General features: G+C 42.4%; 1 protein-coding gene across 1 annotated transcript in view; it reads left to right on the top strand.

Moving 5' to 3' along the window:
- TMEM232 (transmembrane protein 232) overlaps positions 1-18,593 on the top strand; it is a 191,072-nt gene that overhangs the window by 66,337 nt on the left and 106,142 nt on the right. Inside the window, exon 10 of the mRNA XM_015419320.1 lies at positions 16,629-16,807. Coding sequence (XP_015274806.1) covers positions 16,629-16,807 — 179 coding nt within the window. The remainder of the gene's footprint in view (positions 1-16,628; positions 16,808-18,593) is intronic.

The following is an 18,593-nucleotide window of genomic DNA, read 5'->3' as shown; positions in this document are numbered from 1 at the left end:
CTATTTTGTATTCCTTGCTTGTCTTTAGCTAATAAACTATTATATTGTTTAAATAACCTTGTGTTGCATTCCAGCTAACTCTTTTTTTTTTTTTACATTCTACCCCGCCTTGGTAAGGGGCTCTCACCAGACCATTATGAACCCAAAGGGGGTGGGAACAGGTGCAGGTAACACTTTATACAGGGTTAGTTTATACTGACAAGTGCTACAGTTGCATTTCCCCAACAAAAATCATGTATTTATTCTGCCATCATGTATAGTTTTGTATGGTTAGATTGTGCTTCTTTAGAGAGCTAGCCTAAAATGTGGACTACTTAAAGATACCGTTTTTAACCAGTATTGAGGTTCATATAATCTATTCAATCCATTTTGATAGTGGAGAGAGTATTCCAAGTCCAGCTCAGTTGGGGTTAATGGTACTATTCAGAGGTGAGGTGGGTGGTGACTAGAGACAAATCATTTTCTGTGGTGGAACCTCACCTTTGGTATGGCCTCACCTGTAAGGCTTGCCTGATGACTGCTTTACTGTCTTTTAGGTGCTAGGCCAAAACTTATATTTTTACCCAGGCTTTTAATTAGGAGCCTTATCTTTCCAGCTTTTTAATGGTCTTCTTCTGATCTTGGGTCTGTTTTTTTAGGTCATTTTATGCTGTTTATGTCCATGGAGTTGCTTTAAAGGCATGTTGTTTCTATATCAGTAATATATAATCCTGTCTCAAGCAGGATTCTGATGAGGAGGCATAGAAAGTTCTGAAATAAATAAATGAATAAATATGAGAAAAGGTATATAGATGTTAGGATACTGTATGGGGAAACTACACATACTAGGAAATTATTAGCAGATATAGAAAAATCTTTCCTTAACTTTTGGAAATAATTAACCAACTTTAATTTGTTATATTGGGTTAAGACCCTAATTTATTATGCACTTGAAATGTGTCAAAGGGAATAGGTCTAAAATGAGGGTTACATATGGCTAATCATATTACCTTTGCAATGCCACACATGCAAGTCATGAGGAGCCCCCAGAGAGTGCTAATGTGTATGTAAAATAGTGATTCATAAAAAAGAGTAACTGACTCACCAGCATGCTCTTGGTTTTCCCTAAACAGCTCCTGTCAAATTATTGACCATTTTTGACCTAGCCTAGCTAATTAGTTCTGACAAGGTCAAGGCCCAGGGCACTATGGCTGTCCCTCACTGCAGTGTGTCTCTCATTTCTTTGCCTATTTACCAATCCACATGCAAATATATGCAATGGGAGTGAAATAAAGGCTGTCAGAATTCCCATCACCCAACAAAATGCTTGTCTTGCCACTGCTTTGAGGAGTTCAGTTTTCAGATTTTACTAAAGATGACAGGTCTCTCATCCATTATCACTGTCTCATCAATCATACCAACAATAGCAGGGTTCCTGTGGAGAGGTTATTAAAGTCTAGCTTCAAGATCTATCCCCTGCATTTATATCAGGGTCTTTGCACATGTACAGGGGCAAATATGTATATATCTATGCATGTATGTAAAAAAATATGAGCAAAGAAAGCATCCACAACAGACATAAAATGTAGCAGATTTCTGATGGAAGCATGGCTTTCCTCTTTATTGAATAAGAGCTACTCAGATAAAATGATCATATTAAAATTGGGTACAGTTGGTGGCTTGAAGGCACATACTGTGTCCATTAAAATTGGGTGCCTAAATTGTTCACCTAAAAGAAGTATTCATTACCAGTTTATGTAACTGAATATTCTAAAATTTTGCTGCTGATGCCTCTTTTTGTCAAGATGAAAAAGGTACAAATTAAGATATTTCCTGTTTGTCTAGTTTTATTTATCTGTTGTCTTGTTGCCATATCCCATTTTATTTTTAACAAAGGGTATTATAGCCGTGTCCCATAAAATGTTCAGAAATCAGTATCATTACAAATATTTAAGTGACAGGAGCCGTGCAGCAAATGCCTGCAGAAGGTAGTGCGTGCTCCTGTTAAAGAGGCTAGGTTGTCTGTGCCATAGTAGATAAGATATAAGAAGTAGATGTTGTAATACAACAGTTCAAAATCTATCCTTTTTATGTGTCAGTATGTGGAAGGAATGTTTCTCTTTTGTATTTCAGGCAGTCTTGGTCCCGATGTTGACGTTTGAGATGCATGGGAGAGGTGTATCACCTGCAATATTACTAACCACATTCCCGATTCTCAGTGCTTACTCAATTAGCAATAAGCAAAAATTGAATTAGAATATGAAAAGAATCATTTTTCTTTTCAGTTTCCTTGAATATCTAATGGATCTTTCTTATTCAACTTCCCTTCTCTTTAAAGGGCTTTTGTTGCTGAGGCTTTGTACTCCTCACTCCCAAGCCTATTAGCCTGCTGAGCTGTCAGGAATATATTTCTTTCAATATATTTAAAGCAACAGTTTTTGATAGCTGCCACTAGGTCATGCAAAGCAGAACAGAAGAGAGCTTTGTGATGCTACTGGGGACCAATGCTCCCTCTAAGCTGTGGAGTCTTCTGAGGAAAAATTCTACTTTGTAAGTTACTGGCATTAAAGTTGTGAGTGAGCAATTTCGCTACTGCATAAATTAGTTTGCTCTGGAGCCATCCTTCCTGAGCTAAGTCAAAAATGTGTGAGCTGGAGGCTAGAAAACTGTGAGCTAGCTCACACTAACTCAGCTTAGAGGGAACAGTGCTGGGGACCTGGATGAGTAGTTTGATAACTGTCAGGTTTCTCTCAAAATGTCTAGACATGATTATTAGATTGCAGTCCACTTTTTAATGACAATCCCAACATATTGCCATATGTCTGTCTTTATAAGTAGGGTTTTTTTTGGGGGGGGGGTTTGAATTAACTGTATGCCAATTGTGTGTGATCAGGTCCTCTTCACTAATTTCCCCCCCATGTATAAAGTATCAAACCTTAAATCAGCCTGAAAAGAGCCATTTGGTTTACTTGGTAAATCATGAGTGGGTTTTAAAAAGTAGTTGTGAGTGGCTGGAATATAGTTGGCTGGTTCGGTAAGATTTTTAATTTATCTTGTGTAATTCAAGGCAAGCTGTATTTAGATTGATGGTGATTCTGTTGGGCTTGCAGTGTTTTGTCATTCACTGAACAAAGATTTAGAATAAAGTTAAAATAGAAGCAGCATTTTCCACTATCATTTACAAAAATATGTTGATAGCATGTACTCCATCATTTCCTGGTGCCTCTTTAAGGTTCTGCAAAGGCAGGGCCATAGTCAGTGGTGGGGCAAATGGGGCAGCACCCTGTATCAGGTCTACAGCACCTCCTACTGCGCCTGCTTGAAGCCCACTCCCAAACCCACCCTGGCCAGCACTTTGTTCTCTGTGACAGTGGCCTCGCCATGCTTCACCTCCAGTGCCCAACTATCTCCAGCTTCATTCTGGGTTTCCACGAGGCCCTCGAGCAGGCGGAGCTGGAAGGGAATATCCCCATCTCTGGGCCATCTGGGATGCTGGCAGGGCTCCTCCAGCCTGCTGTGCTTCTTCCTTCTTCCCTCCTTCCTTGAGGAGCTGTGGTAGGGAGGGTGGCTTCAAATTTTAAAGCAAGGGTTTTTAATCCCCCCCCCACCCCCTTTCCCCTCATTAAATGTAAAAGTGTCTTCTTCAATTTCTTCAGGCCGGTGTGGCAGTGCGGTGCCTCCCCTCCAAGCTTTATTCCAAGCAATATAGGTGCAGTGGAGGGGAGGAAGCCGGCTGGGGTAAGGAGCTACACCTCCTCTCCCTCCCCCAATCCCTCTCTCACACCTGCTCCATTACATTTTTTTTAAACAAAGTTTTATGCAGGATATAATCAATCACAACCAACATTAATTTTACATTTGTACCCGTTACATCCTACCCCCTCCCTTTCCCCCCCTACATGGCTTCCCACAGTGCTACGACCTTCTGCATATTTCTTAACCTTTCTCCTCCATCTGCTTCTTCATTACAAGTTCACTAGGTAACTATTACTCCACTATTACAATTATATCTCTATCCTTTCATGTTGCTGAAGTTCAATATTCAATAATTATTAAAGCAAAATAAATTGTCTCTTACATCCCAATATTTTTCCAAATAATCCTTTAAATCTTTCCAGTCTTTATAGAAGTCTTCTTCTTCGATATTATTAAGCTTCCGTGTCATCTTGTCCATTTCAACCAAAAACAGTCACTTTTTAATCCAATCTTCGACTCTCGGGACTTCATCTTGCTTCCAGCATTGAGCATAGGTCATTCTGGCTGTTGTTATCATGTACCCACATCAATGTCTTTTTCGCCACAATGACCTCTTCCATTTTTAGTCCCAAAAGTAATATTTCTGGTTCTTTCTTAAATTTACATTTCACATTTTTTTCCATCTTTGCATGAATCTCACTCCAAAATTATTTTGCTTTTTCACAAGTCCACCACATATGATAAAATGAGCCCTCAACCTTTTTACACTTCCAACATTTGTTTGACATATTAATATTCATATTAGCAATTTTTTTGGCATCATATACCACCTATACATCATCTTTTAACAATTTTCTTTTAAATTAATTTAATTAGGTGCCCACAGCACCTCCCCCCCTAAGAAAAAAAAATTCTGGCTACAGGAATGTGCAAAGGGTTATGGTCATTGCAGGGGAAATGGGATCCCAGCCCCACATCTTCTGTAGCTTTGGAAGGCAAACATATCTTTCCTATACACCATCCTTAAATTAAAAAAAAATTAATTTAAACCCATTATTAATCTCCTGTGTGTGATGTTGTGACAGATGAGTAACATTTGTGAATCTGATCTAACAACAATAACAAAAATTTACCATCCTTCATATTCTGAACAGTACTTGCCATCAAGGAGGAGAGGCCCTCCTAGGAAAATGAGAACTCCAATTCTCTGGCTTATTTTGATTGCGGGATGTGTTGGGTGATTTCCAGTGCTTGGTTCATGATGCAGATTTTCAGCCTACTACATCTTTCTTCCCTCCCCTTGAGAATAAATGCAAGTACCTCCTCTCATATAGCGTATTTGAAGGAAGAAAGGCTAATATCTGGGCCCATCACCTAATTTGCATGATGCCAGGGGTAGCTCAGTCTGTATTCAAGCATTTCTTTCTTTCTTTGATTTGATTTACATAGATCAGACACATGAGCATTAACTTGCCCCTCAGTTTTCTTGTTATTACTCTTGTACATATGTGTTGCTGAAAGAAATCAGCTGCTGTATTATGATGTCTGAAATCATACTTCTGACCAGTTGTTCGTCTGCATTTCAGTATGTCTATTCTTCAGTACAGGAATAATATTCTATAATGAGAACATGTCAGGTAGTCTGTATGCCCCAAAATCTGAAGATCCAGCAGTGTGGTTTAGGCTTAACAATTTATAGATGAGCATGATCACAGATTTCATTCAGTGGAAGGGTTTTAGGGTCAGTGACATCCTATGGCTAAGGATGAAATCTAGCTTGAACCATGCATTACAGTGAAAACAAATCTACCTCACTGTAAGTCTGTTTCTGAATCTGAGGTACTTGTGGAAGATAATCATTAAGTGCATGGGAGAGGCTTAACCCTTCTTCCTGCCTGCTGATTCTGCCCTACAAATTCCCTTTCTCCACTCATTATAATTTATTTATTTATTTACCCATCTGGGCTCTTAAACCAAGGATCATTTTCAGGGGATAATTAATGGCAAGGGTTAAGCATCGCTCTTTGCCAATTCTCCTCTTAAAATTGCCCTTATATTCTCCTGTCTTGTACCCAGGGCTATTTTTGGACAGGAACGCACAGGAACGGAGTTCCGGCTGGCTTCAGAGTTGGCCACGCCCACTACAGCCAAAACCTCTGCACATGCGTAGCTACAGAGGGAAGGCCTGCAGAATGACACCCCCCCGGCAACTCTGAGAGGAGCAGACCAGGGGCCCCCCTGAAAGTATTGTGGAGGCATTTAAATGCCTCTCCGTGCCTCCCCTGGCCTGTCTGAGGGCTGTCTTGCCCGGGCTCCCCACAGCCATGGGATGCCCAGGCAAGCCAAGGGAAGGCAGTTAAAACTGCCTCCCCTCCCCCTCCAAGAGCCGGCTTGCCTGGGCTCCCCGCAGCCACAGGGTGCACGGGTAAGCCAAGGGAAGGCATGGGGGTGTGGCCTAATATGCTAATGAGCTGTGCTGTCAGGGGTGTGGTAATGCTAATGAGTTCCTGCTGGGCTTTTTCTACAAAAAGCCCTGCTTGTACCAGATGACATCATTGGCCCATGTAGCCTGATATCATCTGACTGACAGCAGCTCCCCAGCTTGTCAGGCAGGAAAAGTGAAAAATACCCATATTGGATATCTTTAACTAGAGATACCAGGGTTTGAAACTGGACCTTCTGCATGCAGAGTATATGCTGCTGTGTGATTAAACCATCACCTCTCCTTATCTCGCCAGTGTTGCTTTGGGATTGCTTTAGCAAAAGCAGGTTTAGGGCCTTTTGGTTTCCAAGGCAGCATGTAGTTCCACCTTCTGTATCTCTAAACAAATAAATTTCAACATAAGTGCTCTCTATGTGTTTTTGTGTGTGTCTCTAGAGATGAATATTTTTATATGCCTCTATAATATTTGTTAGAGAAAGGCTTCAGTAGCTTTTGAATATATCAACAAGACAGTGATAGAAATCATTATAACAGTTTGTAACTAAAATTAAATCAAAAGCTATCAAAAATTAAACAGAATATGTTTTATTGACTATACATCTGTTCCTGTTCAAGAAGATTCCTCACCACTGTTTATATTTTCCTTGAAATGAGGTTCTTTATTCAGAGTAACTTTCATTGTTTAAATCTGCATATTTAGTACAGTTTCATCCAAAGAATACAGAGTGGTGTACATGATCCTCCCTTTCTTATTTTATCCTCACAATAACCCTGTGATGTAGGTTAGGCTGAAAGACTTAAGTGATAATCTGAACCTGGAACACCCAGATCTCAGTCTAATATTTATTTAACTAGAACAGAGTTTGAGTCCAGTGGCACCTTTATACCTATTCATACTGCTCTTTTCTCCCCAGTGGGAAATCAAAGTGGCTTACAGCATTCTCTAGGGTTGCCAGGCATGGCTTTGCAACCAGTGGAAACTGGGGTAGGAGTGGGGGCATGAGAATGCTGTTGGTGTGGCATTACTTCTGGGGGAAACCCAGAACTGATGTCACATCTCTCTAGGAATAACAGCAAATTCTATGGTGAAACCACAGACTTGCTGGTGATTCCTAGAGAAGATTGACATCACTTTTGGTGTTTCCATCACCCCAATGGCCATTTTTTTAGATTAATTTTCTCCCACCAGCTGCAGGCTCCAAGGGTGGGGGAATCTCTGCCTCTGGCAAAGGCTCGGCAGCTCGAGCATTCTCCTATGTTCCATTTTATTGTCACAACTACTCCATGAAGTAGGTTAGGCTAGTATTGTACGCCTGCCAATCTTTTATTGTTTCTCTAATAGTATTTAGCTTCTCAAGATATACTTTCTCTGTCTAGGTTTACATATTGCACTTTCCTTTCATTTCCTCTGAATTGTTCAGAGTCCCTGGACAGTGATAACAGGCCCATAGTCAAAAAAAATTTCAGGGGGGGCAAATGAGTACAGTGGTGGTAAGCCCATCATTTTACTTTATTATTTATTTATACTTTATCATTTATTTTCCAATTTTCTAATTGAGGCGCAAAATGGATTACATGGCATAAAACAATGTGATCAAATAACATGAGACACCTAATAAACAATGCAATAGGACTAGGATTACAAAAATTAGGAAAGTACAAAAAAGTGTCAGACATTCTGTGTCAAGCAATGCAGAAAATAGAATTAAAAAATGAAAATGATGCTGTAAGCAGTTCTGAGTTGACTACAACACCATTTTTAACCCTTCATTCCTTAATCTCTTGCTCTCTGCTTTATGCCAACATGACGTTACCCCCCCCCCGCCTTGCCCCCAGAGGCTTTTAAAGTTAGGACTGTTCAGCCCTGCTAACTGCTAATTCTATTCTAGACAACTGCATAGAGAATTGAGCCCTGGAAAATTTATGACTGGGGAGGGGCGCAGACCACATTTTTGCAGTTCAGTTTCTGGCTAAACAATGAACTGAACCATGAACTGATACACTGGTTTGTGAACTGAACCAGTTCATATCAGTTCATGAGCCATCTAAAGTTTCAGCTCCTGCTTTCTGCTCCCCGTGCCTTTTTGCAGGAAGCAGAAAGCAGTGGTTTAAATGGCACTGAGCCATTTAAATCAAACAGCTGAGCAGCTGTTTTTCATGAAGAGCAGAAAACAAGGTTAAACACCTGCTTTCTGCTCCTCACAAACCACCACGAACTGCATCAAAAATCATGGAAGTTTCTGGCAGTTCTTCAGTTCACAAATCACTTCATAAACCATGAACTGGCCAAAATTCACTATGAACTTTAGTTTGTCAGCTGGTTTTTACCCATCCCTATTTATGACAAGATTCACACCTTTTTTCCTCAGCTTCTTCCTTTTTTACATAGAGAATTTACACTTGAAAGCAGGGCTGGTTACAGGTTTTTGTGAGCGCTGGGCAAAAAACTGTAACCAGGCCTCCTTTTCACTTTGGTAGAGCCCCTTTATTCTCTAGTCACACTCCTTCCAAGTAGCTCCTCCCCTTTGGTTTTACTTTTTCTTCCTTAACAACTCCCTTTTCCATTTCAATTTGCTTACTCAGGTAAAGAGAAATACAAACTTTTGCTTTCTTGATTACCTTCTGTTATTGTGTATAAAATAATATAACTTAGATGTAACATTGGTATAACAATGGCATTCTTTTCCCATAACAATATCCCTTTAAACATGAATTGCATATGGTGTTTGCAAATGAAAACTAACTGAAAGCCAAATCCTCTGAGTATCCAGACCATGGTGCATATATCAATGTGAAGGCCTGGGAATTTTCTAGAAAGTTATATCTCTAGGTATGTGTAACCAAAACACTTTTTGGCTTGTTATTCAGCAGTAAAATAGTGAATTACAGTATCAAAATCTACATATTCTGCTTCATGTGATTCAACTGACAGGACTGCTAAAGCATTCAGTTGAGCTTGGGACATTTGTGATCTGTGATAGTTCTTAATCAACTTGCTGAAACTCCTTTCAGCTGATGCAATTGAAAAAGGAATTGTCAGCAACAGCTTCAAAGTCACAACTGTATTTGGGAATGTGGGGATCAGTGAACAAGATATGACGTAGCGCAAAGTCTCTACAAGGGATCATTCTACAAAGGTTAAACAATAACCCATTTTGTTTAAAACCAAATGTCCTTTACAGATGATGAACAAGGTCATGTAAAGACCCCCCTCCATATTATCTGTCCCACTTCCACTTTCCCGAGTTGCAGTGTGCTAAATGGGAATCTCCCCACCAATGTATCACTGTGACACTTTGCTCACAGTGCTCACAGAAGAGTGCGTATTTTCGTGGGTGGATGACCCCTTTGATGCACAACATCATGTTCCATTGAACTCACTCCCCCGCCCCCAGTCCAAAGCTCTGCTCTGGTTTGGCCCCACATAGTTTGCTATAGGAAGATTCAAACAGAGCCACAGGCACTCAGGCTGGAATGCAATAGGATTGCCAACCTCCCCTGGAGAAAATGGCTACTTCAGAGAATAGACTTTATGGCATTATACCTGATTAATGTCCTTCCCCCATCTTCCCCAGGCTCCATCTCTAAAATCTCCAGGAATTTCCCAGTATAGAGTTGGCAACCCTAGTGAGCAAATGAGCGCACACTCTTCCTTTGCAGCTACAGCCTGCCTGGCATACAGGGGAATGGTGGCTTTATTGCTTTGCACAGATGGAAAGGAAAGCAGGGGGGCTTGTGGTACAGGGGTCTTACACACACACACACACACACACACACACACACACCTTTTTCAAGGGTCAAAACAGCTGAGCAAGTGCCTGCACACACTGTAAAAGGATCACAAGTCCACTTGTGATAGGCAAAATGTAGAGGCTGCTGCTCCCACTCAATCCCTCTGTTTCCACTGATCTTTGAACACCCCCCCAAGCAAAAATAAAGCCAACCCCTCCTACCTTAGGTGCTGCTGGCGATGGGAATTTATGCCTGGCATGAGCTAGCAAGCTAAGGCGCAAAAAGGATTAGGTCATGTGCTTCAGAGCACACAGGAGGAGCTGCTTTGTGTAGGAAACAAAGTGTACAGGAAAAGCTGGAGGGGGAGGCAGGAGGAGGGAAAGAAACTCAGCCTCATTGGTAAAGCCTGGGAGGAAGGTGGGAAGAGGGAAGGAGACTCCATCCCTTATTGGCAAAGTCTGGGAGGGAGGTGGGAGGAGGGAAGGAGATTGCCTTCCTCATTGGCAATGCTGGGGAGGGAGGAGGGAGCAAGATGCCCTCCCTCCAGGGGTCAGTTGGGCCTGGAGCGCAGCAGAGCACTGCTCTGGCAGCCCAGGAGCAGGCAGAAATGGTGGTGGCAGCAAGCCCCGCCCCCAGCTGCCCGCCCCCACGCTCCTTCTCTATAGAATATAATGGAAAGATCGCACCGCTGCTGCAGCGCGACTCCAGAGAGAAGGGGGGGGGAAGCGAAGAGAGAAGGGGTTTGAAGTTTAAAGAGCTTTCCATTGTATTCTATGGCCCATTGTATTCTTGGCAGGCAGGCTGGGGAAAGGGAGAGGAGGCTTTTGAAGATGCTTCGCCCCCTTTTGCTTCCCCTTCTGACATCACTTCTGGTGATGTCAGGGGGCATGGCATATGCTAATGAGCTCCTGCAGCTCTTTTTCTACAAAATGACCCCTTCCTCCCTCACTGGCAGAAGAAAGACTTATGAGAGATTTCACACCAACCCCTAGTGCTGATTGGAGGGGCATGACAAATGATGGATGGGGTACCACCCCTTTTTGCACCACCATGGCTACGGGCCTGAGTGGTAAATACTTCCAGACAAATCAGATCTCTTTGTTTTATTAGAGGAAGCATGAATTGTATAAGCACTGGAAGGATTAGCAATGTATCACTAGACAGTTGGTTTTCTCTTTTGTTTGCAGAAGAAGTGAAGGTGATCTTTCCTTTGCTAATGTAAGGCCCCGGTCACACGGCAAAGTTGCCGTGGGAGAGGCACAGAAGGTGGGCGGATTATCTGGGCGCGATCACATCCCACCATCTGGGAAGTGGAGCGCACCCATGGCTTACCGCCGACAATGTGCATTAAAAAACTAGTACCTCCAAGGTACTAGTAAACCATTGTCCATGAGCTGCCTCCAGACGCCCGTGGCGTGATCGCACCGGCGCACAGCATTCCCCTCTGGTCCCTCGTTTACCCGCTGGCGCCAAGGGAAGGACCCGTGGTGTGCTGCCGACGTGTCTGATCGTGTAATCGCGGATCAAACTGTGCCGGGGCAATTAGCCACGCCTCCCCCTGCGATATCCGGCCCATGTGACCAGGGCCTAAGTAAGACCAATCCTCTTGAAGATGTAGTTTGACTTGCAAGGCAGATATGTGCTAAAGCCACCAGGCTTCATCACTTGCTGGAGAAGGAAGAGGAAGCGGGGAGACATGCCCTCCTTTCCTCTCTGCTTTTGCGAAGAGACTTCATCCCATCTCAAACTCTGTAGGCATTCTGCCAATTTGAATCTGTAAGTTGGTTCTGAGCAGAAAAAGAATCCCTAATTGAGTAAACTAACTTTCCAAGTGAACTTCATTCTGTCTCTGCAGGCATTTGGCTTTACACATCACTGTACTCTGAGTGTAAATATAGTTCCATTCCTACTCATTCATTGATTAAATTAACCCCATGCAGACTGCAAGACCTTCTTGGAACCTGGAAAACAAAAACACCCTGGTTCAGGCTCCTTTGAAAATCATATCCAAAGAATCATGTAGTCCCTCATCCTTGCTTAATCATCTTATTTGTCTCACTGTTTGAATGTCATTGTAGCATTTTGATGATTCTGTCTCAAAATCCAAAAGCATTTCCAGATAAAATTTGTATGAAAATAATTTGGATTGCATTCCAAGTCTGCATGACACCATTTGTTCTTTCATATGCTCAGCATGATCTCATCAGTTCTTTCTCATCTATGATGGGTTTTTTTCTCCATGTTTCCTTGTTCCCTATATCACTTTTTTATATTTTAACATCTCCTTCTTAACCATAAGACTATTTGAATACTGTTGTAAGAACAGACTGTTAGGGCTGTGATTTGCAAAAAAGTATTCTTAGACTGCAATCAATCCTGTCCCTGTCTGTTCAGGAGTAAATCCTAATGCTTTCAGAGGGATACAAAGGATTGCAGCCTTAATCTGTAAAGCTGTGGTCCATGTGAACCATTAATATGCTTGCATCCGTATGCATGTTCCCTTCAAAGTTGTTCAAGATCTTCACCATGGTAGCTTCCAGTGCTGAACAACTCTATAAAAATAAATTTTGTAGGTCATTACTGAGAACTGCTGTAAGTGAAGAGAAAATGAAACTTGTGGAGAACATGGCCATTGTCTTTAATAGCTATGCATTGGTTTCATTCTGAATCAGGCTGGTAGTCTTATTAGCGTCCAAAGATTTAAACATGAATTGTGGAAGTTATCCATGAAACTGGTTAAAGTTTAATTGATTCTTGGACATTTTTTTCATAACACTGCTACAGTGTTCGTCATGGGTGAACATCTGCAAAAAGCTGTCCTTTGGGGATATTGTTGGATTTTATTTGCATTGCAGACTACCATATTCAGATTCTCATGGTGATATAGAAAAAGGGTCCAAAATGGAATAATGAGAAATAGTGTATATGGGAGCAATTATGTACCCTGGGTTCACAAACCTGGTCACCGTGAGCCCCTTAATTAAGAAAGCTTCTCCAAATATAACTAAGAAAAGGACAGTTTACCTGGCAGCATTTACCCTTATCCACAGGCTAAGAATAAGTACTTCAGTCAAAAAGAATGGAGTACAGTATGGTTCCCAAATAAAGTTTTTTTGTTTTTTGTTTTAAATAATAATTTTATTGGATTTCCAATCAAGTTTACATACACATCAATTACAAATTTACAAAGACATCACTCTCAATAACAATAAAATATACAGTTCCAACTATAGCAGATCACCACATAGGTCATATATATCTTATACAACTATTAATCCTAACAATCATTTGGTGCATTATTAATTATTTCACCATAAATGTAATAAATCTATAATATCAGGGATTTCTTTCTGTTGCATCAAATACTGTAATATATTTTTCTGTGATATGGTCTCCTATATTATGGTTCCCAAATAAAGTTGAGAGTAGATTCCTAGTTTGAAATCCCAAGCTTCTAAAGTGCGTTGACTGAAATCTAGTGGTTCTGATTCACATATAAAACTGGGACATTCCCATTCTCTTCAGTTAATAGGGGAATGTGCTGCATGTGCAGACCGACTCCTGTGCTTGTGGATAGAAGAAGAAGAGATTGGATTTATACCCCACCCTTTACTCAGAGTGTCAGAATGATTTACAATCTCTTTTCCTTTCCTCTCCCCACAATAGACACTCTATGAGGTAGGTGGGGCTGAGAGAGCTCTTTGAGAACTGCTCTTGAGAGAACGGCTCTGAGAGAACTGTGGCTTGCCCAAGGTCACTCAGCAGCTGCATGTGGAGGAGTGGGGAATCAAGTGCAGTTCTCCTAGATTAGAGTCCGTGCTCCTAACCACTACACCAAACTGCTGGTCCTGCTACCACTGCATGATTGGTACAAGTGGTAGGATCCAAAACCTTACATATTGTATCAGGCAGGGATGAGCTGCCTCCTGGACCAATCTGCATAGTTAGGCGGGAGCAGGCTTTATTCAGCCACCTCTCTAAATATCCTCCAGGCCCTCACTAGGGGGTCAGTCACCAGGTGCATATGTGTGCGCGCACACACAAAAAATACAACACCCCCCCCCCGATTTAGTGCTGAGATGAGAACTTTCTTTTGATGGGGCATATTCAGTTGCCATTGACAGTGAGAATAATAAATGATGGTGAGATCCATTCCAGGAGACACTCAGCACATTAGAACAGCAAGCCCCTAAAGAGATGACTAGTGTTTCCTCACTATTTGCCTGATTCCCAGTTCTAATTAGAAGGGCATGTAGAGAGTACTGCAAATGCCAAGTAACATGGTAGGAGGCAGGACGAGAAAAAATTTTAAGGACAAGCACAGTAATTTAACTTACTCAAATGTCTTTGATAGTTATGACTGGGTTGGGTGGGGTTTTTTTTGGGGGGGGGACTTTTCTTGTTTCAGCCGGAAAGGGAACAGCAGTGTTTCCCTGTACAAGCTGAAGAATTGTGATGGCTGGGCTTCAACCTTTTACAAGCTCAGCATATTCTTTACAGTGATATATCTGCATAAACACAAATATGGTGTAGGACAGGGGTCTCCAACATTTGTCAGCCTGCAGGCACCTTCAGAATTCTGACACCCCTTGGTAGGAACAGCCATAAAATGACTGCCACAGAATGGGTGCCACAGGAAGTGGAGCCAGTCACAAAACGGATGCTGCCACAGCTTATCTTCAGTCACACCATCAAGATCCTTGTGCTGTGGTGGCAGCTGCTGCCAAAGCATCATTTAAAAAAATCTGAACAATCAAATCTCCAATAGTAAATCAGAAGGCTTCCTAGGCAAAAGCTTCACCTTGCCACACTCACTTTCTAAAAACGATTAGTGAGCACCAGAAAAGGTGTTGACGGGCACCATGGTGCCCTTTGTCACCACGTCAGGGACTCCTGGTGTAGAAGCACCCTTTTTGCACATAAGAGAAGCACAGACAGCTTTTATTTATATATTCCTAATCTTCACTGCTACACAGCTATTTATTTATTTTTGACAACTCTTTTTTTGCTACTGTTGGCAAACAAAATCTGTGGCTGAAGGACTGGTTCATGATTCAGAATTAAGCTGTTCTGCCGCTTTAGGCAAAGCCCATGTTCTTCACATACTGCCCATCACAACAAATATGCATGCTTTTCTAATATTCCATATTAATGCATTCTTTCCTAAACTGAGATCCAGTTTGGTGTAGTGGTTAAGTGCGCGGACTCTAATCTGGGAGAACCGGGTTTGAATCCCCACTCCTCCACTTGCACCTGGCTGGACCACCTTGGGCAAGCCGTAGTTCTGATAAGAGCTGTCCTTGAAAAAGATCAGTTTCTGTCAAGAGCTCTCTCAGCCCCACCTACCTCACAGGGTGTCTGTTGTGGGGAGGGGAAGGGAAAGGAGTTTGTAAGCCGCTCTGAAACACCTTTGCGTAGTGAAGGGCGGGGTATAAATCCTCCTCTTCTTCTTCTATGCAAGCTTTCCTAATATTCCATTAAAGGTCATTTAAGTAAGAATTCTGACTGTCTTCTCTAAGTAGTTAACACATTAAACTTATGGGTACAAGAACAGAATATTTTTCAGTACCTGATCCCAGGAACAAACACCAAGGGCTAGCCATGATTGTCATACATTGCTAAAATGTGATGAGGCTGGATAGATAGCTTGCCTATGTCAGTTTTCCATATGGCTGTAATATTATTTAAAAGCTGTATATCTTGCACATTGGGCCATTTTTTTCAGCATTATCAGTGGCACGCCAACAGTCCATGCTCCATGAGAATATACTGTTGGCACACCAATAACTGCACCCAAACAGCTCAGTGTGCATGATAAACCCTTTTTAAAAATGACAGTAGCTGTGTTGAGCACTTGAGTGTATAAGTGCTTCCTATTCCTTGTTGGACTGGATCCAGACTAATTTTTCCAATAACAGAATGAAGTTTTCCTGCTTTTGCCTCCCACTACAGCTCAATGATCTCCACAAAATGCTGCTCCTGGAGGACAGGAGACCCTGAGGAGTCACATGGGAGAGGTCTGCAGTGGGAAGAGGGAAGGGTGGAAATGGCCAATTCAACCCACCATGTTTAAATTGTCCCTGAGCTTTCAGAGGCATTGGCAGGTTGATGTTGAAAACATCATGCTATAGTCTTCCAGCCATGGGTCATGTAGCCCCATCTTCTAGGTTGTGAGCCCCTATATAGTTGCTATTTTATTGTTGCTTTTGAAAAGACTTTTTGCTAGTGCACATGGATAGAGAGCATGCTCTGTGAGAGGCACAGCAGGATGTCAAGGAAAGTGGTGAAGAAGACAGCTCCATGGTTGTAATCTTTCACTTGTTCATCATTAAATGCTCAGTTTATGTTTTGTGTCTCCAACATTCTTCATCTGTTGCTCAGTGTTCTGGCACTGACACTGATGAGGTTATATCTCTAGTTCCCCTCTCTTCCTATTACAGAACTGTAACGTCACAGGACCTGACCTGGATGGCCCAGGCTAGCCCAATCTCATCGGAAGCTCAGCAGCCCGGGTTAATTTTTGAATGGGAGACCACCAAGGAAGTCCAGGGTTGCTACGCAGAGGCAGGCAACAGCAAACCACCTCTGTAAATTGGTTGCAGCTTGATGCCACTAATGTCACATGACTGCTCCTTACTGCGTTCTATTTTGCCACCTATGGGAACAGGATGAAGTCCCTGTGTGGGATTATATGGAACCTGGGGTGATCCAGAAAATATTCTAATATAATTGCAAAATGGGTAACATTCATCACAAAGTAAAATATCATTATTTGCAGGTCATGACCCATTCTGGGTTATTCGTTATGGTGTGGTCTACAATCTGGTTATCCTGCGTAGTGAACTCTCTGGGGATGCAATTCGAGAAGGATTACGAAATGCTGTGTGGAAGTCTTTACAGAAACAAAAGGTCAATGAAAAGGAGAGGCATGTCCTGGATGCTGTGAGAGTAGCAGAGGTAGGTGTGAACTCTAGCAGCTAGTGTACGTCATTGTTCTGACAGACTGTCAGTATTAATTAATCTTAGGTTTTTAAAAATTGCAGGTACTTGCAATTACAAGAATAATCATAGTGCAGTCACTAGCAGCAAGTGCTCTAGTTAATAGTAGCTGTGTGTTTATATATTCTGCAGTTTATCAAAACATAAAACACACCAAACACATTTTAAAGGTTAACATTTCAGTAAAATATTTAATTTAAATCGTTCTAATCCACAAATAATATATGCAGCAATTGAAAGCATTTCCTATTTCATTGAAGTTGGAATATTTAGTATTACAATAGACTAGGACCAGGGGTCGTTTGGAGCCGGAGCGTGCTGGAGCGCTGCTCCGGCAGCCCAGGCGCAGGCACAAATGGTGGTGGCAGCAAGCCCTGCCCCCAGCTCCTCACCCCACGCTCCTGCCTCCCCCCCTGAGCCTCTCCGCTTTTGCAGAGAGACTGGGGGGGTTAAATCCCTGGCTTCCCTGCCCCAGCTCAAAACAGGCAAGCCAGACATATCTCCCCACCTCCTCTTCCTTCTCTTCAGGGGGAAAGGAGGCCATGTCTCGTTTCCCCCTGAGCCTCTCTCTTTTGCGGAGAGACTCGGGGGGGGGTTGGGTTGAAATGCCCTGGATTCCCTGCTCGAGTTTCTCCAGGTGCCCTGCGTCTGGTTCTTGTCACACTCATCCCATTTCTGACTGACAGGTACCCTGGATTCTATAGATTCCTGAAAGGTATATAATGAGTGCTGTTCCTTTATTCTGAACTGTCCGTCAAAGACTCCCAAGATTTTGGTGTGTGTTTGGCTGGCAGACAGGAATATTCCTCTTTGGATTCTGTTTCCTCTTTGAATGCATTATTTCAGGTATGGGGGCTTCTGCATATTATTGGGTTTTTCTTCTGCATGGTTTCAATAAGTAATTTTTAGTGTGAAGCAACTGACCTGTTGGTCTCTTTCTCTCTGGAAAGATTCAGTCTTGAACCAGTTTTAATCCAGCCCATTGAACTCTAGTGGATTCTGGGTGTCACAGGAAGTTACCTTGGCACCAGAATTCTTCAATACAAATGAACAGTTTAATTCTTTCATGACATCAGGGAGAGAAGATTCAGTAAGGTAAAGGTTCCCTTGCTCGAAAGCCAGTCAAGTCCGACTCTATGGTTGCGGTGCTCATGTCCGTTTCAAAGCCAAAGAGCCAGCGCTGTCCGAAGACGTTTCCGTGGTCATGTGGCTGGCATGACTAAACACCAAGGTGCACGGAATGCTGTTACCTTCCCACAATTTCTTGCTTTCGAACTGCTAGGTTGGCAGGAGCTGGAACTAGAGACGGGAGCTCACTCCGTCATGCAGCACACTCGGGTCTCGAACTGCTGAACTACTGACCTTCCACAGCCTGCAGTTCAGCGTCTTAACCACTTGAACAACTGCAGCTCAAGTTGCAGTACTCCAACAAAATTACTACTCTGTTGATGAGCACATTTACTGTTCATTACTTCTATATTCAAATATTTTGAAACCCTACACTGATTTAGAAGAGGAAGGAGACTGCAGGACATCCCCACCTGGAAGGCAGGTTCTCTAGGAAGTGTGCCAGAGTGAGAGCAGTGAATCTTGAACTGCAGCTGCAAAGGGGGAATCTGAAGACCAAATAATATGTTACGTGCTCAGATCCCTTGGTACAACATTTAGAGTTGGCCATGCCCACTACAGCCAAAACCTTTGCATGCGTGGCTACAGAGGGAAGGCCTGGAGAGCGACCCCCCCC

This window comes from Gekko japonicus, unplaced genomic scaffold (genome assembly GCF_001447785.1).
Source record: "Gekko japonicus isolate JY-2015 unplaced genomic scaffold, Gekko_japonicus_V1.1 scaffold257, whole genome shotgun sequence".
Classification (NCBI taxonomy): domain Eukaryota; kingdom Metazoa; phylum Chordata; class Lepidosauria; order Squamata; family Gekkonidae; genus Gekko; species Gekko japonicus.
This window is presented reverse-complemented; position numbering and strand designations above follow the sequence as displayed.